Source organism: Heterocephalus glaber, unplaced genomic scaffold, assembly GCF_053883595.1.
Source record: "Heterocephalus glaber isolate CG9 unplaced genomic scaffold, H.glaber_assembly_v1.0 deba00001497, whole genome shotgun sequence".
In the NCBI taxonomy this organism is placed as follows: Eukaryota; Metazoa; Chordata; class Mammalia; order Rodentia; family Bathyergidae; genus Heterocephalus; species Heterocephalus glaber.
The window spans coordinates 4597109-4622044 of NW_028258320.1; the positions used below are offsets into that span (position 1 = coordinate 4597109).

A 24936-nucleotide genomic window follows, 5' to 3' on the forward strand; every position below is an offset into this window, starting at 1 on the left:
GATACGGAGCTCTTCCTGAGCCACGGCTGACGTTGCAGACAGCTCACCATGCGGCAGCCACGGGCAGCCACAGGCAGGCCATTCTGTCCTGCGTCCCACGGACAGGCGTGGAAGCTGGGGTTAAATGAGTCACCCCCTGGCAGAGACCAGACTAGAAGCCAAACAAGTCGCTTCAGAATCACTCCCGGCCAGCGCGGCAATCGAGCAGGCTGCCTCGTGCCTGGCGTCCCTGGAGCCTGGGGTTTGGCTGTTGGCCGCTTTCTCCTCCAGCCTCGTGTCCCTTCAGGCCTCCCACTCCCACCAGAGCTCCGAGTCTCCAAGGAGGTGGGGTCTGTGCCCAAGCTGGGCCCAGCTTTGTGGTGAGCTCCAGGCTGTCAGCGGGAGAGGAGAGGAGAGGAGAGGAGGGCTGGGCTGGCCAGAGCCTCAGTGGAGCAAGGCAGGGAGGCTCATGGGATCGCCTGGCACGCAGCTCTGTGGCAGGAGGCAGTGCAGACAGCTGGGCCAGGCCCGGTGCTTCTGCCTGCTCCCCAGAGTCCTGCTGCCCCACCACTCCTCTTTCCTGCTCTGGGTGGCACTGTCCCTGCCACTGTCCCCGTGGGGATCCTGGGCCTGGCCCCTGGAGCCCACTCGGACACAGCCCAGCCTGTCAGGGTCCACAGGAAGGCCAGGAGGGTCACCTTGGGACACATGCACATGGGATGGGGGTGTGGATCCCAGCCACCGGGCAGGAATCTCAGGGCCGGAGAGGCCACAAGGCCGTCTCCATCCTCCTGCCTCCAAGTAGGAAAGGCTGTGTCCTTCCCTGCTGGCCACTGTCCATGTTGGGTGTGGGCTCAGCCATCCCGCTAGCCTGTGCTCTGGTCCCAAGTGACCCTGGCCATGCCATGCCCTTCGCTCGCCCCCTCCTCTTGTGCTTTCAGGGGTGGGGCATGCACAGGAAGCTGGGAGAGCCAGTGTGTCCAAGATCCCAGTAGGCAGATGGGGAAACAGGCCTGGTGATTTCAAAGACACCCCTGGCCATCACTACCGAAATAACCCGCCTTGCTGGGTGCTCCCACGGGAGGAGGGTGGCAGGATAGTTAGGCTCAGCAATGGGGGCTCCTAGCCAGGGTTCTCCCTAACCCATGTCCCCTGCACAGCCACCCCAGCTGCCACCCCAGGAGCCACGGGCCTCAGGGTCCCTGGGAGCCTTCATGCTTGAGGCATTTCCACACCTAGAAAGCTCAGCCACTACCCCTCCCTCCAGGTGACAGTGGCACAGAGACCGCTGCGGGGCGGGCAGAGCCAGTTCTGGGGTGTCAAGCAGACCTGGGTGCCCTGGGACTTCCCCATGCGCCTGGTCCTCCTGCTTCCTCCCATCCTGGGGATTTCCTAATCCAAGGCTTACAGCCCTCCCCTCCTGGGTAAGTCCTGCCCCATGGGGACCTAACCTGTTCCTGCCCCGACAAGTCCCTGCAGGACACCCCTCCCTGGCATGGGGGCTCTGCTCGCTGGGGAAGGCGGCAGCAGCGAGGTCAGCTAAGGCTCAGTGCCTGCTGTGCACCCAGCCCTCTGCAGAGCATGGAGTGAGGGGGAAGCCTGGGCCCCACGGGGTGCAGGGGAGGCAGACAGCTCCATGGGGCACCTGTCCTGCCGTGGCACAGCTTGGCCCTGCCTGGTGGGCACTGCAAAGGCCTCAGAGAGTTGGGGAAGGTGGGGCTGGGAAAGACAGATGCTGCTACTTTTCACAGAGCCTTTGTCTGGTAGCTGGACCCTCTGGGCATTCCAGAGCAGCCTGGCCCAAGAGAGCCAGGTAGAGAGCAGCTCCACTTTGAGAATCCCAGATGCTCCAGCTAAGAGGCATCTCTCGTGATCCAACCCCACGCTTTATGTTTGAGGAAACTGACAGCCCAGAGAAGCCAAGTGACTTGCTCACAGTTGCACAGCAAGTTGTGTGTAGAGCTAGGAGGAAAAGCCTGCTGTCCTAACTCCCTGCCGACTGTCCCTCCCACCCCACTGAAGACACAGCAGCGTTTCCATGCACTCACCAAGATGATGCCTGCGGGGCTCCCAGGCCTGGGGTATGAGCCACTGTGTGCACCAGACACCAGGGCTGGACTCCAGGTCCCCATGTGAGGAGGGCCACTTTTCAGTCCTTCCTGTAGCTGCAGACGCCTTTGGCCAGCAGTCTCAGATGGAGCATAGAGCACTCCCCCTCCTCTTTACTGCAGGAGACCCCTCCATCCCTGGGTTCCACCAGCCCTGTCACTCGGGTCTCATCTTCCCACTGCAAGAACTGCATGCTACAATGACAGCCAACCTTATAAGCACTCCTTGCTGCTGGGCTCTGTCCTACTGTTAGCTTCTCAGTCCTCACTGGACCTTTCAGGGCAGGCACCATCGCTGTTCCCATTGATTGATTGATGTGGGTCTCACTGTGTAGTTCAGGCTGGCCTCAGACTTGTGGTGATCCTCCTGCCTCGGCCTCCCAACTGCTGGGATTACAGGCATGCACCACCACACCCAGTTGCTCTTCTGAGTTAGAGACAAGAAAAACAGAATAGGGATCCATCCCTTGTCTAGAAAGACACACTTAGAGCCTCGCTGCCACACTGTGGGTGGCCCGGGCACTGCCCCTCGCTAACAGAGCAAACCCCTCAGGTGCCCGTGTCCGTGGCCATGATGTCGCCGCAGATGCTCACCCCGCAGCAGATGCAGCAGATCCTGTCACCGCCCCAGCTCCAGGCACTGCTCCAGCAGCAGCAGGCTCTCATGCTGCAGCAGGTGGGTCTGGCCCCCGGCAGTGGCGTCCCCACCTCCCTCCCTGTTTACCACAGGGCTGTGGCAGAAACCAGCGAGGCTGCTCAGGCCCGGCCGATCTGCATTCCTCCAGGGCTGCTGAGAGGCCAAAGGTCCAGCTCAGCAGCCGCCAGCCCCCACACTCCCCCAGGCAGGCCCCACTTCCATCTCTGGAACTCCAGGGTAGGGCAAAGTACTGGGACATCTGACCCCGTGCCTGGGACCCAGGCAGGTGTGCCCCTGAGAGGCAGGGAGGGTCAGGGCTGTGGGGCGCTCTCCCCTCCTTCCTGTCCACCCCCAGGTCCTGCTCAGGCTGACGGGGCCCCCCCGGCCGGACACAGAAGGAGTTGCAGTCGGCAGCCCCCACCGGCTAACTGTCCTCCACCTTGTCCCCCACAGCTTCAGGAATATTACAAGAAACAACAAGAGCAGCTTCACCTGCAGCTCCTCACCCAGCAGCAGGCTGGGAAACAGCAGCCCAAAGAGGTGAGAGGCTGCAGAGGCCTGGCCCAAGGCGCCAGATGGCCCCGGGGACCCCCATCCCAACACCTGCCTCGCCAGCCCTGCCCTGGCCAGGGGCCGGCGGTCTGGAAGTGCTCAGGGCAGAACTGCCCTGTGGGGATAGAAAAGAACTGGATGGAGCTGTGCGCTGGGGTCACAGGGACTGTGGAGCGTTCCTTCTCCCCTTGCCCCCATGTGCACATCCTTGGTATGGGGGAGGCTCGTCCAGCTGCCTTGTGGTTGTGACGTCCTCCTGCCTGCATGGCTCTCAGGGACCCAGCCCCTCAGCCCTGCGTCCCCAGGTGCACCTCCCCTGCCCCATCCCCCATATCACAGCCCCGTGCCTCCCTCCTGCTGGCCAAACCAAAGCCCCTGTTCTAAGTGCCTCTTCCCAGAGGCTGCCCGAGGACATCCAGGCATTCTAACCCAGCCCTTCAGTCCTCTGCTTTCTGCATTGAGTAGCCAGCAACCCCCACCACCGCCGCCTGCCACCTCCTGCAGGCGGTAGATAGGCTCCATTCCTGGGCTTAGAAACCCTGCTGACAGCCAGCTTGTCAGTGCCTGAGTGAAGAAGTGAGAGGCGGGCGGGAGGCGAGGCATGGTGCTGCCTAGCAGCGTGATGTATCCTTTCCCGGCCCTGGTCCCATCCCACCCCTTGGTTCTCTGTCTAGAACGCAGGATTTGGGAGGAGGAAGAAAGCACCCCCTCCCATGGGGCAGAAGGGGGTCCCGGGCATGTGGGAGGGGTACCCTGTGGGCGGGGGTGGCCCCTGGTTCTGACGGGGTCATTGATCACAGAGACGTGCGGCCCCCCCAGGCACATAGCTGCGGTGCGGGAGCCAGCACGGCAGAGGGGGAGGGCTGGCGTCGTGCTGCGTGTCTGGGTCTCGCTGCGTGCGTTTGCGTGCGTGCGTGCGTGCGTGCGTGCGTGCGTGCCTGTGTGCCTGTGTGCCTGTGTGCCCGTGTGCCTGTGTTTACTGCGAGGAGGCATGCAGCCCTATGGAAGCTGGGTCGGGAGCAGAGAGGCTGCATCCGCGGACGCCGCCACGACAGCTCCGGGCGCTGACAGGGCCTGGGAGGGGGTGGCCTCGGGGTGGGGGCCAGATGGCACGGCTGAGGCCGACGGCGTCCCTCTCTGCCCGCCCCCTCGGGCCGCCCCACAGGCTCTGGGGAACAAGCAGCTGGCCTTCCAGCAGCAGCTCCTGCAGATGCAACAATTGCAACAGCAGCACCTGCTCAGCCTGCAGCGGCAGGGCCTGGTCAGCCTGCAGCCCAGCCAGGCCTCGGGGCCCCTGCAGACCCTCCCACAAGGTGAGCTCCGCCCCACTGTGTAGTGCGGTGTGTGTGGTGTGTCCCCCCTCCCCCGCATGCACACCAAGGCCAGGAGGCCAGAAAGAAGCCCCCACACCCTCAGCCCGGCCCAGCCAGCCTCCCCTGTCCCCGCAGCGGCTGTGTGCCCCACGGACCTGCCCCAGCTATGGAAGGGCGAGGGTGCCCCCGGGCAGCCCGCCGAGGACAGTGTCAAGCAGGAGGGGCTGGACCTCACCGGCACGGCCGCCACTGCTACCTCGTTCGCTGCCCCCCCGAAGGTCTCGCCCCCGCTCTCCCACCACCCCCTGCCCAACGGACAGCCCGCTGTGCACACATCTCGCAGAGACAGGTACAGCGGGTGCGGGCAGGTGGTGGGGTTGGGAGCACCAGCTGCAGGGCAAACCTGGGTGCCGGGGTGGCACTGTGGCAGAGAGGGGGCTCTGGGCCACTGCGGTCCTTGGGGTCTCTGACCAGTTCCTGCCCTCCCAGCTCCTCCCATGAGGAGACCCCCGGCTCCCACCCCCTGTACGGACACGGAGAGTGCAAGTGGCCGGGCTGCGAAGCCCTGTGCGAAGACTTGGGCCAGTTCATCAAGTAGGTGCCACGCCCACCCCTGTCCCATCCAGTCTGTGCCTTTGGTCAGCAGCGGGCCTGTGTCCTCGCTCCAGAGAGCCCGAGTTGCACCTCTGTCCCTCAGCTCCCCATCAGCGCCCCCCGCCCCGCACATTCCCGTGCTTGCACCTCCCGCCCCCTTGCAGCACAGGGTGGGTGTGAGATGTAGCGCCCCCCCGAAGCCTGGAGTGTGACAGCCTGAGCCGGCGGACAAGCTGGACAGGAGGTGGCCGGGTGGCTGGCAGCAGGCGGCCAGCTGCCACCACCGTGCCAGGCTCTGTCACTGACTGATTAACTCTGCTGTCTCCCAGACCCGTGCAGCATCAGGGGTCAAACAAATTGTTTTCACGCTTCGTCAGAGGTTGACTTAATTAGTTCATTTGCAATTAGGTCTCTCCGTAGAAGGGGTTTTAGCAAAGACATCAGAGGAGGCGGCCCAGAGAAGGCGCCTTCTTCCCCTGCCCCCTTTCGGCCCTTTCTCTCCTTTGTATCTCTGGTCTGTCTGGTTCCCAGGCACCTCAACACGGAGCATGCCCTGGACGACCGCAGCACGGCGCAGTGCCGGGTGCAGATGCAGGTGGTCCAGCAGCTGGAGATCCAGGTGCTGCCACAGGAGGGGCCGGGGGGGGGGCGCAGACAGGCTGTCCCGTGGGAGGGTCCTGAGGACCCCAAGATAGGTGAGGAAGGCTGGGGAGCTGAGGGGTACACCCGTGTTGGGCATCTCTGCTGCCACCTGCAGAAGAGACTCACACTACTTAGCAAAAATAAGCCAGACCGGGGGGGGGGGGGCACAGGCCTGTCACCCCAGCCCTCTGGAAGGCTGAGGCAGGAGTATCAAAAGTTACAAAAAGGACCTGGGATTTAGCTCAGTGGTGCCGCCGCCTGCCTCGCAAATACAAGGTCCTGAGTTCGATCCCGGATACCAAAAAAAAAACCTGACAGATATATTGGCTTTTCCTCGAAAGAGCCTACCTTGCCAGCCAAGCACAGCACAACTGAGCTAAATCCCCAGCCTTGACTTTTAACTCTTTTACTCGGCCCAAGCTCACTCTTCAGAGCCAATTTCTCCCCCACTCTTCGCTTTTCCTTTCTCAAATAAACGTGGTCACTGCTAAAAAAAAAGAAAAGAAAGTTGCAGACCAGCCTGGGCAATTTAGCAAGACCCTGTCTCAAAATAAAAAATAAAGTTCTGGGGGTAGAGCTCAGTGCAAGGGCCCTGGGTTCAATCCCCAGTACTGCAAAAACAAAACAAAACAAATGATCAGGTGGCACTTTGAGTGCCTACCTTTACCTAAATAGCTTGAGGAGCCCTCTCCATGTCTCTGCATGCCAGGTGCTGTTGTCCTTCCTGTTTTGCACAGGAGGCACACCAGCCCCGGTGACCTGCTGGCCGCCATTGAGCTGCCAGTGCAGAGCTGGGGTTAAAACCTCGTCAGAGCTTTGGAGGCAACTCCGGGCGAGTCCATCCATCAGCCAGTCGATATTTGCCCATTTCCCTCGGGCTCCTAGCAGCACGCTCTGCACTCGAGGGTGGTCAGGAAAGATCCCTGGAGTTGGAGAGTGGGCACCTGCTTCATCACCCTCACCAGTGTCCCCAGTGCAGTCACAACCCCCGCCTCCCTGGGGACGAAGACCCTGTGTGTAGGGGCAGTCGGTGGTGAGGACACAGAGATGTAGAGGGGCTGGGGGCCTGTGGAGGGGGACAGAGCCCCTGCCCTGCTCACCCCACCCACCCCTGCAGCTGGCCAAGGAGAGCGAGCGGCTGCAGGCCATGATGGCCCACCTGCACATGCGGCCCTCGGAGCCCAAGCCCTTCAGCCAGCCTGTGAGTCACACCCAGCCCTGCCGCCCCTCCCCACCACAGGGCCCTCGGGACCCCGGCCCACACCTCCAGGCTCACAGCAGAACCCGGGCCCTGGCCCCTGCTCCTTCCCCAAGGTGACCGTCTCTGCAGACCCTTTTCCCGATGGCCTTGTGCACCCCCCGACCTCCGCTGCCGCTCCTGTCACCCCCCTGCGGCCCCCCGGCCTGGGCTCCGCTGCACTGCATGGGGGGGGCCCCACCCGACGGAGAAGCAGTGACAAGTTCTGCTCCCCCATCTCCTCAGGTGAGGCGGGGGCAGGGGCCACCACAGAGGCCTTGCCCAGGTCACGCCCACAGGCGCCTCACCTTCCCCCTGTCCTCCCAGAACTGGCCCAAAACCATGAGTTCTACAAGAACGCGGACGTCCGGCCCCCTTTCACCTATGCCTCCCTCATCCGCCAGGTGAGCTGGGCTGGGGCACAGGCTGCTCAGGGTCCTCACGGAGGGGGACGTCCCTCACCTCTGCCTGCTTAGTGCCCCCCCCCCCCCGCCGCTGTGGCCTGGTGGGGCTGCTGCTCACAGGGCTCACACTCGCTATTCTGCTCACACCCATGTGCCCTTCCCTGCACACATGCCTGCGATGGACCGCTGAGCACTCTGATTTCTTCTCTTTGTGTCCCCACCCCTGTCACCTCCCTGGTGCCCATAATCCTCCCGTCCTGATGTTGTTGGGGATCCCCAGATCCACCCACCCCTTACCCCCAGCCCACCAGTCGCTGTGGGGGCCTGCAGTCTCCTCTGGGTGTGGGTGAGGTAGGGCCCAGCGGGAGAGCAAGTCCACGGGCAGGGACTTGGAGGTCCAGCCTGAGGGTCCCCTCGGCCCATCCTCGCCCCAGGCCATCCTGGAAACCCCTGACCGGCAGCTGACCCTGAATGAGATCTACAACTGGTTCACCAGGATGTTCGCCTACTTCCGCAGGAACACTGCCACCTGGAAGGTGAGCTGTGTGTGCCCAGGGCCCCGCACACCCTGGGCATCCACATCCTTTCAGACCAGGGCTGCCTGACAGTCAGGTGGTCCCCATTGGCTAGTCCTGTCCAGATGGCCCACCAGGGCCCAGCTCCCAGAGTGCTGGGGTGACGCCTGTAATCCCAGAACTTGGGAGGCTGAGGCAGGAGGATCATCATGAGCTCAAAGCCAGCCTGAACTACATAGTGAGACCCTGCCTCAAAAAAAAACCTTTTGCCGTAACTGCCCTTTAATCACCCCTTCCTTCCAGCCTTGTGCACCCTCTTTTCTGGGGTGCTCTCCCATGGGCCCCAAAGGCTCCAGCTCCACAAGGCAGGGCCTCAGGGTCAGCTAGGCCCTTGTACACTTGGTAGGGAGGCCTGGACTAAAGGCCCGGGAGGAGACACATGGGCTTGGACACACGAGTGCCCCCCCCCCCGGCCACGGCCCACGTGCTGGGGTACAAGGCACTTGCAGTCTCCCCAGGGACGAGGAGGTAATTGTCTCATCCAATTAGTCATTTCACAGAGTTTTCCTAGGGGACCAAAGGAAGGAGAGAGGGGGACCCTAGAAAAATAGGACATGGAGATGTGGGCCAGGACACTAAGCTGTATATTTTTCCATAGTCAAGTTAGAGAGACAGAGAGAGTGTGTGTGTGTGTGTGCATGTGTGTGCATGTGCATGCGCACTCTTATGGGGTGGGAAGGTGGCCTCTAAATCGTGCCGGGCCCTGTGGGAGGAGGAAGGAGGCTGGTCCTGTGGGGAAGGTAGATCCCTGGGTTTTGAGTCCCCCTGCTGACCAGTGCAGGAGTTGCAGTTAAACGGGCCCCTCCCCTAGTGCCACCTGGTTTCAACAAGTGTCCGGGAGGCCCGCCTCCCTGCACTGCTAGGGACTTCCGGGACCGGCCTTGTCCGCCCTGGGTATACGCTGGGTGCCCAGAAGGGACTGCCCATGACCTCCACGCCTCTGAGCCTAACTCCCAGCACTTGGAGACAGACTGTGAGGCTGGGGCAGCTGCTGTGATTGGCTGTGTATGATGTCATTTCCTGCCAACCACAACCCTGCCCTCTTTCTGAGCCAGCATGGCCTTCCTGGCGCCACCTGCACCAGCCTGCAGACTCTAGGGTGGGCCAGATACCAGGTGTTGGAAACAGTCGAATACCGATGTAGGAGATGATTGTGATCTCTGCCTACTCTTCGCTGTAATGCTGCACATTCATCCCTGGCCCCAGGGCTCGCAGTGGGGAGCGTCCCCTTGGGGACCAAGTTCCTGCCCACCTGCCCTCCTTTCCTCCTCTCCCCCCTGCACCGCCGGACCGCAGCGTCCTACTTCTGTCTTCTCGTGATAAGAAGCCACTGGTGCCTTCATCTTCCTCTGCCTCCCCTAAACTGTCGGCTTCCTTCACCCTTTTCTGGGCCCCACCCTGAGATGCTGTTTCCTTCCGACCAAGGGTCGGTGTGGGCCAGGCCAGCTGCTGTTCAGTGGGGGCAGAGTGGCCATCTGCCAAGCTGCCAGTCCTCACTGGCCTCCCCACGTCCGTCCCCTCCTAGGGCCTGTCCTTTGTTTACGCAGCCCCCGCCAGACCCCTCAAATTGCCGGTAATGTTTCAGCGTAACGAATTAGTCTCTCATCACGAATCAGGCTTCGAAATGAGGGAGAAAAGCCCCAGTGAGGCCATCCTCGGAAATTGGGGTCATTCTCATTTGCAAAGCAGAGGATCGGAGCCCCGTAATGCGGGCAAATTTATTCCAAAGCAGGAGCCCCGGCGTGATTAGGCCCTTTGTAATTATCGCTCCAAGAGATTCCACTCCAGCCGCCCGCCTCCCTCGTGGATTAGCGGGCGAGTCGGAAAAATACACAGGATTTAATTAGAGGCAAATTAAAATTGGTAATGAAATCGGGCCATTTGCAAGTGGTAAGGGTTGGAAGGCAGAGAGGGAGAGGGGTCTCCGGGGGCACAGGCTGCCCGCCCTGCCCGCTTTCCTCCCCATTTAGAAATATAAAGAGACAAGGATCGGGGAGGCCAAGGGAGGACAGGTAACAGGGACAGGGACACAGGCAGGTGGGGATGACACCCGGCAGCTGGCAGTGGGGGACAGGAAATCTGAGAGCAGAGTTCAGGGCAGGACAGGGATGAGAAGGGATCTGGGTGGGTCAGGGCCATCACCCAAGGGTCCTGCAGACCAGGTGACCTCAGCTCCTGAAGTTACCGTGCTGGGTGGGGGAGGCGTGACAAGGTGACTTAGCCTCCTTCCTGCCTGCCTATGGCTGCATGGTCACATCTCCTTCCGGTTTATTTCCATGAGTGTGTATTAGGCCCTTGCTGTATGCCTCCTGCCCTCAGAGAGGAAGGCGTCTGTCCAGGCCCAGGCTCCTAGGGGCTGGGAAGGTAACAGTGAGGGTACTTGATTTGTCCCCAGCTTAGTGGCCACTCTGCGTGTGCCCGAGATAAGGTGCCAGGGCCCAGATCCAACCTCCTGCTGCTCAGAAGCCCAGGGAGCAGCTCCCTGTATCTTTGACCAGAGCCAGCAGGAAGTGTGTGATTCCCACCTGGGGCCACCATCACATGGGGAACCAGCGGGGAGGGGGCCCTGCTTCCCTGCCGAGCTGGCCTGGGGACATGGAACAGCATGAGGGTGCTGCCGTACCTATTCCTTAGCACCTGTCCCCCGCATCCCCAGAATGCTGTGCGCCACAATCTCAGCCTGCACAAGTGCTTCGTGCGCGTGGAGAACGTGAAGGGAGCGGTGTGGACAGTGGACGAGAGGGAGTATCAGAAGCGCAGGCCGCCAAAGATGACGGGGTACGTGGTGTGTGGCCAGGGATGTGCCATCCCGGGCCCTGTGCTCCCCTGGCTCCTGATAGGCGGATCAGGCCTCTGAGGCCCTTGGGCCCCCCTTCCTTTCCAGGGGAGTGGGACAGGCCAGGGGCCAGGGAATGGAGGAGAAGCTCCAGGCTCTACGTCAGGTGTTGTCACACCTCATGCCAACCGAGTGCAAATTGCACCTCTGCTTCCCCCAGCCCTGTGATCTCAGGCCTGGTCCTTGTCCTCTGAGAGGCTCTTGTCAAGGGGACCATCTCTGAGGTGGACAGCCCTGGGCCGTGGCTTTTCCCCAGCACCTTTGGGTACAGAAAAAGCCCTTTGTCTGGGACACCTGGGGACATGGCTAATCACGTGTCCCCGAGTTCAGGATGGCAAGAAAGTGTGGGTCTTGCAGATGTGGAACTATCAAGGCTAGAGCTCGGGTTTTGCTGAATGACAGAAAGTCCAGACCAGCGAGGGAAGAGGCTGGGGTGGCCTGATGTGCAGATGGACGTGGGGAGGGGACCTGCTGCCACCTCCCAGCTTTAAGACCAGACTGGTCCCCAAGCCCCAGCCCTGGCCACCTGCTGGGCAGGTCCTTCGGGGATTGAATACGCCCTGGGCACACAGGTGGCCGGTCCCGCCTGGGCCTCCAGGAGAGGAAAGGGGACAGGCCCTGGCTCTGCATGGGCCCCTGGTCGAGGTCAGGAGGAAATGGGTTGGAGAACTGACCCCTGCTTCTGTCCCCAGGAGCCCCACCCTGGTGAAGAACATGATCTCGGGCCTCAGCTACGGAGCACTTAATGCCAGCTACCAGGTGACCGGCCACCCAAGCCCCAACCCAGGCCTGCCCACCTCAGGCAGGGCTCTACCTGGATTTCACAGCCAGCTTGGGGAATGGGCAGAGAACAAGGGAGCTGGCATAACCTACAGCATCCAGCATCCCCTGGGTTCCCCTGGGGGCAGGGGCAGCCAAGCCTGGGTTCCCAGAGAAGGTGGGAGGTTGGAAGTTGGGCAGAGCCCAGCCCCGGGGTGTTGCATTCCCAAGGCCGAGCCTGGGCCTGAAGCTGCCGAGAGGGACTGGCCAGGGCTCAGGAGGCCCCCTCTGACCAGCTGTAACCCCTGTGCTGCAGGCCGCGCTGGCCGAGAGCAGCTTCCCCCTCCTCAATAGCCCCGGCATGCTGAACCCCGGCTCCGCAAGCAGCCTTCTGTCCCTCAGCCACGAGGACATGGGCACCCCCGGGGAACCGCTGCCCAGTAATGGCAGCAGCAGCCCCCCTCGGCTCTCCCCGCCCCAGTACAGGTGAGCACGGGCCCCCACAGCCCACCGCATATTCCCCAGACTGCGGCCCCTGTCCTTGGCACCCCCACCTCCTCTTCTCTTTGTAATATTGGGGATTGAACCCAGGGCCTTGGCAGGGAGCTGCATCCCTAGCTGTTTTTAAATTTATCTTGACAAGAGTCTTGCTAAGTTGCCCGGGCTGGGCTCAAGCTTGCCATCCTGCTGCCTCAGCCGCCTAGGCATGCACCGCCAGGCCTGGCTTCCACCATTGTTCTTCCTCCTCCTCTCCTTCCAGCTCTCCCTCCTCTCCCCTCCTCTCTCCATCCTTTTCAGCCCTCGTCCCCCCTCTGTCCACTCTGTCCCAGAATCATCTTCTGTGCAGAAGGTCTTGGGGGAGGTGGGGTCCTGGGGAGGGCGCTGTGGGCACCCCACTGTGCAAAGTCTGGGGCAGGGGCTTCAGGAGGCCCCCGGTGCCCACCTTGTCCCTTCTGCTGCAGCCACCAGGTGCAGGTGAAGGAGGAGCCCGCAGAGGCGGAAGAAGACCGGCGGCCGGGACCCCCTCTAGGCCACCCCAACCCCAGCTCTTTGGGGCCTCCGCCTCCGGAGGACAGGGAGCTGGAGGAGGAGCTGCCTGGGGAGGAGCTGTCCTAAGGGCCCTGGGGCAGAGGCGGGGTGAGACCCTGGGCCCAGAACCAGGCCTGCCCACCCCCACTCCACAGCCCTGAACCTCAAGGCACTTCCGGACTCTGACTGGATGGGGGCGGCCTGGGCCAGCAGCTCCCCTGAGGCGGCGGACTGACACACGCTTCGGGGCAGGAACCGGACCCCTGGTCTGGGACCAGCAGAAGACAAGGAGGGCCCAGACCCCTCCCAGACCCCCTTCATCCGAACGCGTCTCCCCGACCACCAGCAGCAGGCCCCCACCGCTGTCCCCCCGGAAAGGGCCCTGTCTTCCGCAGAAGACCCACAGGCGGGGCACCCACCTCCCAGGGCCTCCCGATTTGTACATCCCCCTCTTTCTGTACTGTGAAGCAAGCGCTGTCCGCCCCTGGCTCCTCACCCTGTCCTGCCCTGCCTTCCCCTGCCTGGCAGGAATGGAGCGGGGCTGGCCGGCTGTCAGGTTGTCACCACCTCCGCTGTCATGGGTGGGACACAGCATTTTGTGCCCTGTGGGGTTCCCCGCAAGCAGGACCCAGGCTGAACTGAACGGGGCCTCCTGTGTCCGCCACAGTGGGGAGCACAGGAAGAGGCCGGTGCCCGCCCCTCACGGATGTCCACAGGTGCGGCCGCGCCCCCTGCCGGAAGAAGGGCAAGGCGAGGCTGGAACCCAGCCTCCCCACACCCCCTGGCCACCGAAGTCCTCTGACCCTCCCTGTACCCCTTCCCCAAGTTCCCAGTTACACGGATGACCAAAGACCTTTCTTATGCCGGAAGCAAAAACCAAAACTTTCTGTTGGCTTTTTCCTTTGTCGCCTCCTGAACTCCCAGCTGTCCCAGGCCCCAGGCTGGAAGCCCCCCTCCACTTAAGTTATTGTTTTAAACCAAAGTTTACAGTGTCTGTTGGTGGCAAGACCCTCTCCCTCTACCCCTTCTCTGCCCGAGGACCCTGGGACTGGCCCTGCCTGGGGACAAGGAGGCAGGCACACAGGAGACACAGTCCCCAGGCCCGGGCTGCCCTGGGGGCTCCCTGACCTCTCTCTAGGACCAAGTCCCTGGCACGCTGGGAGTGTGGATCCCTGGATTCCAGCACTGGAGCTGGAAAAGTGAGACTCTGAAGACCCCCTATGGGGGACCCCAACCCGAGGCCAAGGAGGGGGTGCGAATGCTCAGAGCACCCCACCAGGCCCCATTGCTGAGAAGACCCCTTGGATATCTCCTGAGACCCCCACGTATGCCCCTTCACAAGCTGCCCCCCAGAGGCGGGGCCCCCGTGTACCCTCACCTGTGTCCGTCTGACCAGCACAGAAATATTAAACGTCCTCTACTCACCGGGCCCCGTGTGTGTCACCCGGGGGAGGGTGGCTGTGGGCAGGGGCTCAGCGGGACCCTGGCTCCTGCGTGGTGGCTCTCAGGTTGCAGGGTCAGGTGTGTCAGGCCCTCTGCTCCCGTCCCCTCCTACTTTCCCTTGCCCTGTTGCCTCCCAGTTTGTAATCCAGGTGCCCCCCCCCCTCCAGCACTCCCAGCAGTGAGGCAGGTGGCTGCAGGACTTGGTCACTTGTCTGGGGACCCCAGCAGGCAACTGCACACGTGTGACCCTGGCCATCACAGTAGGGTCAGTATGGGGACACATGCACATCTGGAGAGCACCCGTGTGTGCAGTGACCGCCATGCCAGTAGCTTGGTGTTGTGTAAAGGACTATTCACACCCATGCGGGGGACCCCAACAGTCAGTGGGGAAAGAGGGAGGCCAAGCTGCTAGGCAGAGGCAGGGCCTGACCCCTCCCCAGTGCCCCCACATCAGACCCCTGTCCTGCCCCACTGGCCCAGCCTCCAGGACCCTTGTTCCTGAGCCAAGGTCACCTTCCAGACAACCCCTCCCCAGGGCTGCAGGGCCCAGGCAGGGGTGGGAAAGGGGGGGGGCTGGAACCACCCACCCTGCTCTGGCTTCTCAGGCAGCCAGAACTTCCGGGGCTGGGGCTGGACAAGGAGGCTGCCTGGCTTCTCTCTGCTCTTGCCTGGCCTGTCCTTCCTGCTGCCATGACTGCTCCTGTCTCCCCCACTCCCAGTGCCCACCTTAGATGGGCGGAGGTGCTCACTTCAGAGTCTCAGTGCCCAGATGCCATGAGGAAGGAATGCATGTTGCTATCCTGCCCTCCTACAGCAATTCCAGCCGCCACTCTCCCACTTCTCTCTCCCAGCCAGAAATTGAGGGGTGGCTGCCAGGTGCCAGCTCCTTGCTCCACCCCTGGAAGAGAAGGGTCTGCTCTTGGGCCGGCCCCGGGGATGCCCCTGGTCTGCTCAAGACAGCACGTAGGTCCTTCCCGAGGTCTTGCTGCAGCATCTCCTGTCTCCATGGCCCATGGCGAGGTCCATGCAGTTTACTGGGAGGTGAAGTGAAGATATACCTCGGGCCATGGCCAGGGAGAAGGCCTCACGGAAAAAGAAACAGGCTGCGGCAGCCCACCACCACCTGGACGCAGACGCTTTCATTTATTTTGGTCTTCTGAGACTAGTTCAGGCTGGCCTCGAACTCGAGGTGAGCCTCCTGCCTCAGCCTCCCGCCTCAGCCTCCCGAGTGCTGGGATTGCAGGTGTGCGCCACCCCGCCCAGCTGTACAGTGAGCTTTTAGGCTCGCCCCCCACCTCATCATTTAGTGTTCCTGCCCCGGTGGTGAAGCTATCTTTGGAATGTGTTCTTAGACTAGCAGAAAGAGAAATGGTGTGGTGGCACACAAGTAATCCCAGCACTCTGAGAGGCTGAGGCAGGAGGATTGCAAGTTCAAGCCAAGCCCGGGCAATTTAGCAATGTAACAAGGCCCTGCCTCCCATTTTTAAAAAATAAAAAGGCTGGAGGTGTGAAGACCCTGGGTCCTGCAGGGCCGAAGCTCCCTCCCTTCACACTCCCTGCCACCCCGCCATGAGGCTTTTTGCCGAAAGAGGGCGCTTGGACCAAGCGGACCGCTGCTCCTGGGTCCCGCCCCCTGGAAGACACACACACACACACACACTCTCACGCACTCACGCACGCACGCACGCGCGCTCCACAGCCCCAGGCCCAGCCCAAGCCAGAGCAGGGTCTGGTGTGAGGCTGGTTGGGGCTGCCCAGGCCCTTCCAACCCGGGATCTGCGAGATGGTTTTTTGTCTTTTGTTGAACCCAGGGGTGCTCTACCGCTGAGCCCTAGCCCCTTTGTATTTTTTGAGACAACTTCTCACTAAGTGGCCCAGACTGGTCTGGAACTTTTGATCCTCCTGTCTCAGCTAGAAAAGATCTTAAGTAGAAACAGGAGAAGCCAAGAGGGAGGGAGAAGAGCGAGCAGGAAGGAGCTCCCTGGAGCCTGGCACACAGCAGCCACAAGGGGTTCAGCTTTGTTATTTCCTCCCTCCCTCCCTCCTTTGCTTCCATCCCTGGTTATTAAACCCAGGGCCTCCACACTGAACTACATCCTCCACCTTTTTTTTTTTGGTACCGGGGATCAAACTCTGGACCTTGCACGGCGGAACCACTGAGCTACATCCCCAGCCCCATCCTCAACCATTTTTGATTTTTTTTTCAAGGTCTCTCTAAATCAGTGGGCTTGGACTCTTGATCCGCATCCCTCAGCCTCCCCGAGTGCTGGGATGCCAGGCCCATACCACCACTCCTCGCTTCACCTATTTGTAACAGTAATAATAATCATTAGCGTTGAAGGGGCTCTTATGACCATTCTTCAAGAAGCTTTGCCTTTCACTTACTCCTCACACAAGTCCTACTTGGCCTCTGCCAATGCCCTGTTTCACAGATAAGGAAGCTGAGGCTGGCAGCAGAGAGTGGGAGGCGGGCACTCTGTAATCCCAACTTCCTGGTAACGCTGCTCATTCTGACATCTTCGCCTCCTCAGGCAGCTCCGGAGAGGAAACAGGTACAGAAGGCCTCTGAGCTGAGACTTAGGCGCTGGCATCAGCCGTGTCTTCTGGGTGGGGTGAGGAGGACTGGGGCTTGGGACAGTTGCAGGAGGACAGTGAACTTGAGAAAAGCCCGGAACACCTAGCCGGGCCTGGTGGCACAAGCCTGTAATCCCAGCACTAGGGAGGGTGAGGCAGGAGGATTGCTGTGAGTTCAAGGTCAGCCTGGACTACATAGAGGGACCTTGTCTCAAAAAAAGAGAAAAGCCTGGAACACCCTACAAAAATAATCATGTGGGGCTGCCCAGGGGCAGGGACCTCGGGGGGTGCTGGAGACAAAGAGGCCCTTGTCTATGGGCTTCCTGAGGCCCCCACACTCACATACCCGCTGCTCTCTCACGCCAGGAGGCCCCTTCCGGCTTTATTGCCTTGTGGGGATCAGCACATAGCCACCCTGGCCGAGGTCACGGTGACCACCAGGCTCTGGGCCCCGACCAGCCTGTGGTCTTCATCCATCTCGGGATCAAAAGCTTAGACAAACAGCCGCATCCTACTCGATGGTCCTCGTGGCATCCAGGGCTGAAGGCCACCTGTCACAGCCAGGGAGGCTGGGCAGGGGGCCTGGAATTCACAGCGAGGAGCTTCAGGAGCAGAAGGGGCCATGGTCACTGGGGACATGGGACGGGGCTCTGCAGGCAGAGAGCAGGGAGGTGAGCGAGTCTGGGCCCCCAGCTCCCAACCTGGCTCTGCCTCGGGGAGGACCCCATGGGTTTAGATGCCAGTTCCTATAGAGACGGAAGGTGCAAGTGACCCACTGGGGACCCAAGTGACCAGGAGACTCCAGAGAAAAGCCCCGGAGTAAGCCAAGGTGCGTGCCAGGAATCCCAGCACTTGGGGAGGCTGAGCTAGGAGATCACAAATTCAACCCCAGCCTGGGTAGCGACTTAGGGAGATCCTGTCAAAAAATAATTTATTAGAAAGGGCTGGGGATAGCTCCAAGAAGTGGCACATACCTGCAACCCCAGCACTCGAGACGCTGAGGCAGGAGGATGGCTGTGAGTTCAAGTTCGAGGCCAGCCTGAACTATATGGTGAGACCCTGTCTCAAAAAACAAAACAAACAAAAGAGCTGAGGATTTGACTCAGAGTGAAGACCCTAGGTTTAATCCCCAATGCCACAAAAAACCGGCTGAACAGATTCGGGGGAGGTGGCAGGGGGGAGGTCTGTGAGCTGTCAGGATGTGGTGTCACAGCCTCTACAACACGATTTCCATCCTGGTCTGCAACGAACATCTCCATCCTAGGCTGAGTGGGAGCAATGGTAAGGGTCTCTGACTGCCCCCAAGGACCAGGGGGAGTGAGGAAGCCTGCCCACAGACTCACACCCAGGAGGGAGGCTGAGGCAGGAGGATCTGTTAGTGAACAAAGTGGCCCAGGTCACTGAGGAGCCAGCACCCAGAGGGGCTGGCAGGGGCTTCCCCTGGGGGCGGCTGAACAAGGAGGCGCAATGTTAGACAGGGCCCGCAGGAGTGGGGGCCAGCAAGCAGCAGAGGCCTGGACGCTGCTGGGCCCACAGCTGGTGGTGGGGCAGGGGTGTGGCCGAGAAGGGAGACAGATACGGCACCAGGGGACAGTGTGGGCCCCAGGCCAGCAGGGACAGAGCACAGATGCTGGAGACTCAGGGCCTGGGACTGGGCGGCTAGAAGATTCAGGCCCCTGGGGGCAGAACAACTTCGGGAGATCAAGGCTGAGGACAGTGGACCGGGAGCAGCAGGCGCAGGCCTCGCGCTCTGTCCCTGAGAGTTTAGTAGCCAAGGGCAGAGCGGGAGGGGCAGCAGCAGGGGAATGTCCGGAACAGGGTTTAGTATCAGGCTCCCAGCTGGGGTGACTCCGGATTTCCAAGGAGAGTGGGAAGGTAGAGAACACATGAACGGCCCTCCCTCCCGCTCTGAGCAGAGCGGTGCTGCTCACACGTTCCCTGACCTTGACCCAGGGGGACAGCGGAGCCCCTGGGTGTGGGCTGCCAGGGAATTAGGAGGAGGGGTGGTGAAGACCTGGGCGGGGGGACCTGGTGCTCGTGTGGGTGGCGGGAGGGAAGGCAGCCATCAGCTCCTGAATTCACCAGGGGCTCCCGCCGGAACCCCGGCCGCCACCACCCCACCACCTGCCATTGCCTGCCTTCACCCACGCTAGGCAAGTGCTCTACAACTGAGCTATAGCCACAGACCTTTCAAATGCAATGTTTTAAGGCCAGTCGTGGTGGTGCACACCAGTAACCCCAGCACTGGGGAGGCTGAGGCAGGAGGATCGTAGCAGAGTTCAAGGCCAGCCTATGCTGGACTACAAAACGAGACCTTTCTCAAAAAAAACTAACAGACACAGAAGTTTCTTTTTGGTTATACTTTCACTTCAGTCCCTTTTTTTCTTTCCTGCCTTTGCAGGCTCTTTTTCCCTCAGACTAAAACACACTTCTGTCTCCTGCCTTCTAAACACAAACAAGCAGAAATGCTCTCTCTGCCCTGCCCGGAGCTCCTTCGCTCTGCCCATTTCCTCTCCTGCCAGAGGTCCTCAAAGAGCCTCTGTGCCTGGCACCCTCCGCCCCCGCCTCCATCTCCACCTCCTCGCCCTGCGCCTGCTGCCTGCTGTGCCAGGTGCTCTCTCCAGAACCAGCACCTTCTCCCCAGGGGAACGCACCCTGCTCTGCTCGGCCTCCCTGGAGAGGCACCCAGGACCTTCACACTGAGCTGCATCCCCAGCCCCTTTACTTTTTCCCTGGAGTCAGGGTCTCCTTTAGTTGCTAAATTCCCAGGCTGGGCTTGAATTTGGAATCCTCCTGCCTCAGCCTCCCAGAATGCTGGGGTTATAGGCGCACTGCCATGCCCAGCCTATTTTTGTTGTCTTGTTCTTTTTTTTCGGGGCTGGGCACACACTGGGCAAGGGCCCTACCACTGGGCCACACCTCAGCCCCTCTCTGACGTGAGGGGGCTCTTTTGGAAACAGCTAATTGAGATCGGACCAAACACCCTACAGTCTAACTGTGTGAGTCAGTGGTTTTTCATACATTCACAGAGTTGTGCCACCATCACCAGAATCAATCTTAGATCATATTTAGGGCCCCCAAAGGAATCCTGTACCCCTTAGCGTTCCCTTCCCTCGCCTCCCCCCAGCCCTGACCACCACGAGTCTCCTTCCTTTCCTTCTCCTCCTCTTGATACTTTAAGAACTATTCGTATTTTGTGTATAGTCTGAAGGGCTGGACGTAGGCTTACACGCATGATGTCACCACAGTCGAGGTAATAAACGGAGTCATCGCCTCCCACAGGTCTTGGGGCTCCTCTGTCTACTTTTGAGCAGAACTGCAGGGCCTGCCCAGGCCTCTGGGCGATCGGATCCACAGCTGTTGGCCGGCAGGGCTGGGATCCCAAGCTGGACCCTGACACCGGCATTGGGGCAGAGGCAGCCGTGCATGTGGAGTCCCTGGCCCCCCAAGTGTCGGGGTCCCTGGGCTGCTTCCACCTCCTTGGCACAACTCCTGGCTTCCAGACACCCCCACGGCACCTTCTGCATCTTGGGAGGAGCTCCCAGGATGTCCTCAGTGGTGTCCCCAGTGCACAGCTGGCTCCCCATGCCTGCACCCTGCCAGGCCTGCCCAAGCAGACGAGGAAAAGTCAGAAAAGGGGCAGCACTCTGGGCCAGGCCAGGGGTACTCCAGGGGCAGCAGCCTGCGCGGCCCTCGGGGTCCTTTCCGAAGAGCAGGGAAGGAGAGGACGGGCTCGGGAAGGTGCCTGGTGAGGAGAGAGAGAACCCCTGCCCAGCTGCCCCTCCTCAGCCTGCAGAGGGTCCTTGTTCCTGCCTGGGAGCCCGAGCCATCGGCCCGTGAGGGGAAGCCTGCCTGTACCTAGGCACACCTCAGACATCACCTCAGGAAGCCTCCCTGGATTCCCCAGCCCGGCAGCTCCAGGCCGATTCCTGGCCTGCCAGGGTCTCGCTGGTCCTACATACCCTGTACTCTCCATGGAACCCAGCCTCCGAAGTGCTGGGATTATAGGCATCCACCACCACACCCTGCAAGTCTGAGTTTTGTTTTTTAGTTTTAGTTTTGTTTTGTTTTGTTTTGTTTTGTTTTGTTTTGTTTTGTTTTGTTTGGAGACAGGGTCTCACTATGTAGGTCAGGCTGGCCTTGACCTCACTGTGTAGCCCAGGGTGGCCTCAAACTCAGCAGTCCTCCTGCCTCAGCCTCCTGAGTTCTGGCATGACAATCATGCATCACCATGCCTGGCCTGAACTTTTGTTTTATTTTGTTTGCAGTACTGTGAATTGAGCCCAGGTCTTCATGCTGAGCTACGTCTCCAGCCCTTTTTATTTTTTATTTGGAGACAAGATCTCACTAAGTCGATAAATTGCCTGGGCGGGGGTTGAATTTGCGATCCTCCTGCCTCAGCCCCCCAGAGTGCTGGGAGTGTATGCTACCATACCCAGTGAGTCTGAGCATCTTGAGAGCCAGGGCTCTGTAGCTGGTGCTTGAATGAGTGAGTGAATGAGCTACAGCAGGACACTGCAGCTGCTCCGGCAACCAGAAAAACCTACAAGAGCTGTTTTTTGGGGGCCCCCAAATTGCAAACACTTCCTCCCACTAAAGCTGTGGATGTGCGAGGACCCCAAGTCCATCCCAGAGGAACCGAGTTCGTCTTGTCACTCTGGGCGGGAGAAGGGCGGGCAGACGCCTCTGTCTGTGCTGCAGTCGGGACAGGCAGCTCGGTGTGGGGTGAAAGGGCACCATGTCCGAAAGCCCTGGCAGTGAGCCTGGTGCCAAGGTGGCCTGAGAAACAGCAGAATCCCCCGGGGGCCGCTGACTCACGGCAGCAGGGAGTGGTGATTCCTGCTTGGGGACTCTGTTTCCCCTTCCGCCCGGGCTTGTCCACGCCCTGTGTGCCTCCCCTGTGCTGTGACTGCCGTCACATCAGGGCTTCCGGTGGTGCCAGTGTGGGCCTCACGGGGCCTGCCTGGAGCTGTGGGCCGGCCAGGCTCCACTCTGGGTCAGTCCTCCCACAGCTTCGGCTCTGCCCTCTGCCTTCCTGTTGGACTCTGACCACAGCCAGGAAAGACTTCTTTTTTTTTCAGTAATGGGGATTGAACTCACGGCCTTCATACTGAGCTACATCTCCAGTCCTTTTTAAAATTTTTATTTTTAAGACAAAATTGTTGGTAAGTCACTAAATTCCCCAGGCTGGCCTCAAACAAGTGATCCTCCTGTCTCAGCCTCTCAGAATGCTAAACTTATTGGCACATGCTTCCACACCTGACGTAGGCTCCCTGCTTTTAGAACTGAAGCCATTACATTGGCCCAGCTGGAAAATCCAGGCTAACCTTCCCCTTTCAAGGCTTGTCTTAGTCACTTTCCTTGTTTCTAGGACAAAATACCTGACACCCGCAACTTAAAGGAGAGGTTTACTCTTGCTTCTGTTTGTTTGCTTGCTTGCTTTTTTGTTCCTATTGTTCTGATTTGGTTTGGGGTGTTTTGTTTGTTTTTTTTAGTACCAGGAATAGAACTCGGGACCTTGCGCTTTTGAAGCAGGTGGCAGAACCACTGAGCTAAATCCCCAGCCCAGGTTTGGTGTATGGAGACCAGGTCTCTCTATGCAGTTCAAGCTAGCCTTGAACTCAGTATGTAGCCCAGACTGGCCTTGAACTCACAGTGATCCTCCCGCCTCAGCCTCTTGAATGCTGGCATTACAGGTGTGTGCCACCATGTCCCGCTAGAAAGGCTTATTTTAGCATACAACTGAGAAACTTCGGTCGGCAGGTTTGAACAGAAATGTCTTGGTGGAAGAGCCTGGGCAGAGGAAAGCCGCTCTCGGCATGGTGGACAGGAAGCAGAGGGAGAAGGGAGCCTCGGGGAAGGAAACACACCCTTCCCGGCCACATCCCCAGTGACCTGCCTGCCCCCAGGAGCCCCCTCTGAACAGTGAGTCAGCTGTGTCCATCCTCCTCACGAGCCCAGCATGAGCATGAGAGTTTTGGCTGGCATTCTCCATCGAAACCAAACAGGCCGCTGGTCCTTAGTCACACCTCAAAGTCCTTTTTGCTAGTTAGGCCGCACATTCTCACGTGTCTGGGACCTCTTTGGGGCCCGCTGTCCTATCTCGCCTGTCCCAAGTGCGTTTGCTATCTGTGGGCGTCCACCCTCCGCTCCCCATGGCCCCTGCCATCACCACAGCAAAGCATTCTGTTTTGTAGGGTTTGCCACCTGCCAGGCTCTGTCGCAAGGACTTGACGTTTCTTAGCTTATTTCTTCTTCACAGGAGCCCTGGGAAGGGTGGGCCGCACTCGGACGCAGAGGGGAGCTTGGCCTGGAGAAAGGTGACAGCCCAGCTCCGCCGTGAGGGAGCCAGCACGGACCGTGATTGGTCCCGTCCCCACCGTGTGCTCCTGATGGGAGGAGGATTGTACCTTACCTTTGAGGTCCCCCTGCCCTGAGCCGAGAACCCCGGCATGGCCCTATTGCTCCTGCTCGCTGTGTCCCTCATAAGGGACAACCTCACAGAGGAGCCGGGACTGACCAGACTCGCACCCCGTGTCCCTGTCCCGGCCTCAGTTGCTAGACTCTGAAATTCTTTTGGCAGAGCCACCTACGTGCCCTATTTCCTGGGGAGCCCTGGGGAGGTCACAGTTGAGTCAGCCCTTCTTGGCCTCAGCTCCTGGAGCTCCTGGAAACACCAAAGCAACATCCATGTCATGGCCCAGAGCCATGGCACCGGTTGCGGCTCTCAGTGCCCAGTCAGCCCCATCCTTGCCCAGAGTCTCCCGGGGCTGGCACGCAGGCAAGAGGTGGCCGCTCTCTGGACCCTGGGTTCTTTGCATGTTAAAGATGGAAAGCAAGTGCTTCCCCTCTCTTTTGGAGAGTGGATCAGTAATCAGGGGGACGCTGTCACTGGCCACTGACCCGGCACCTATTCTAGGAACAGGAGGAAGCACGGTGGCCCAGACAGACAGCACTCTGTCCTCAGGGGGGCCATGTTCTAAGTGAAGGGACACCAGACACACTTGGAAATAAAGGATTCTTTCTACGGCATCCGGGAAGCAGGCATGCTCAACAGGACAATGTTCGGTGGGAGAGAAAGAGGCCAGGATCCGCCCAGTTTCTGCGGCTTGCTGTGATGCATTCTCCATCCCTCTCTTGCGTGCCCTCAGGGGCTAGAAGCCTGAGAACTACCTTTGCCACACTGCAGGTAGGTTGAGCATCGGGAGGCCCTGGGGCAGATGGGTGAGGAAGGGGAAGCATTGCTCTCTGCTTCTGGGGTGACTTCTAAAGCACCCACACCAGTGGGGGCACAGGGCAGGTGTTCAGTGTTCGGACATGGCAGCCAGAATGCAGGCTTGTGTCTTTGTGGCCCCGTCCAAGCCCAGAAGCAGCAATAAAAGTAGCAGCAGTGGTGCCGGCTGCTTCCCAGAGGCTGTGGGCCTGGCTTCCGGGGTCCAAAGCGGCTCCCTCTCACTCCTTCCTCCTCCCAGGACACTTGCAACAATTCCCTGCAGCAAGCAGCCTTCCCTGTGAGCTACTAAGGCTGGTTTCTGGTCTCCTGGCTGGACATTAATGGACACAGAAGCCAATAAATGAGCTGATAGATATTAAAATGCTTTTTTATTACAGCTAGGGTCAAAGCAGAAAGGAAACTCCAACCCAAACTCAGTGATTTCCCCCTTAGTGGGACTCCAACATCCTCCATCCAGACCATCTGTCATCCCAACTAGAGCCCACGGGCCTCTGCAGAGCCACGATGCAGAGCCCCCATCTGTGTCCCCACTGCCACCCACACCCACGGCCCTGTCCTCTTCGCTTGGCTACTAAGGGCCACTTTCTCAGCATGGCGCTCGGCCCACCCTCCTACTTCCCATCTACTCTGCTTTGCTTAGTCTCATCCATAATGTCACGTTGCTTTCAAAACGGACAGTACCTGGGAACGAGATCACAGACGTGGATCCAATTCCCTCTTCTAGCCACAAATGCCATGCCACCGAGACATGAGCATGTCCGTCCCGGTATCCTGCAGCATTCCGGGACCTGGAAATCTCCCAAACTAGTACTGCAAATGCTGTTTCCTTGAGGCAGGGGTGGAGAGGGGACCTATAGTTTTTAGCAGACTGTCAAAGAAATATGGGACCCGCGAAAAGCTGCAGCTTCTTTAGGCTTCACAGGGAGCACAGGGAGAAATCCCTGTTTCTATTTACCTCAGCTATTTAGATTGCAGACATTTATGCTTACTTTTTTGGCAATTTTTTCTTTGTTTGTTTTA

The 24936-nt window shown here is 59.9% G+C and overlaps 1 protein-coding gene and 1 long non-coding RNA gene across 5 annotated transcripts in view; both read left to right on the plus strand.

Annotated features, from left to right (window-relative positions):
• Foxp4 (forkhead box P4) overlaps positions 1–14089 on the plus strand; it is a 42770-nt gene extending 28681 nt beyond the window's left edge. For 3 of the 4 annotated variants that reach the window (XM_004846603.4, XM_087184512.1, XM_021259851.2), the window contains 14 exons: positions 2641–2763; positions 3178–3264; positions 4442–4589; positions 4725–4938; positions 5079–5183; positions 5715–5802; positions 6943–7026; positions 7140–7308; positions 7390–7466; positions 7901–8002; positions 10698–10819; positions 11570–11636; positions 11953–12122; positions 12599–14089. In XM_004846603.4, coding sequence (XP_004846660.1) covers positions 2641–2763; positions 3178–3264; positions 4442–4589; positions 4725–4938; positions 5079–5183; positions 5715–5802; positions 6943–7026; positions 7140–7308; positions 7390–7466; positions 7901–8002; positions 10698–10819; positions 11570–11636; positions 11953–12122; positions 12599–12752 — 1710 coding nt within the window. In that variant the 3' untranslated portion in view covers positions 12753–14089. Of the gene's footprint in view, positions 1–339; positions 360–2640; positions 2764–3177; positions 3265–4441; positions 4590–4724; positions 4939–5078; positions 5184–5714; positions 5803–6942; positions 7027–7139; positions 7309–7389; positions 7467–7900; positions 8003–10697; positions 10820–11569; positions 11637–11952; positions 12123–12598 lie in introns of those variants that run through there. The other variant, XM_021259856.2, reaches the window with a different exon arrangement.
• An 8717-nt stretch (positions 14090–22806) lies between these two features.
• On the plus strand, positions 22807–24358 carry LOC147825528 (uncharacterized). The gene is made up of 3 exons (XR_015440207.1): positions 22807–23002; positions 23602–23871; positions 24155–24358. It is a non-coding gene; the product is annotated as an uncharacterized LOC147825528 (long non-coding RNA).
• The last annotated feature ends 578 nt before the right edge of the window (positions 24359–24936 follow it).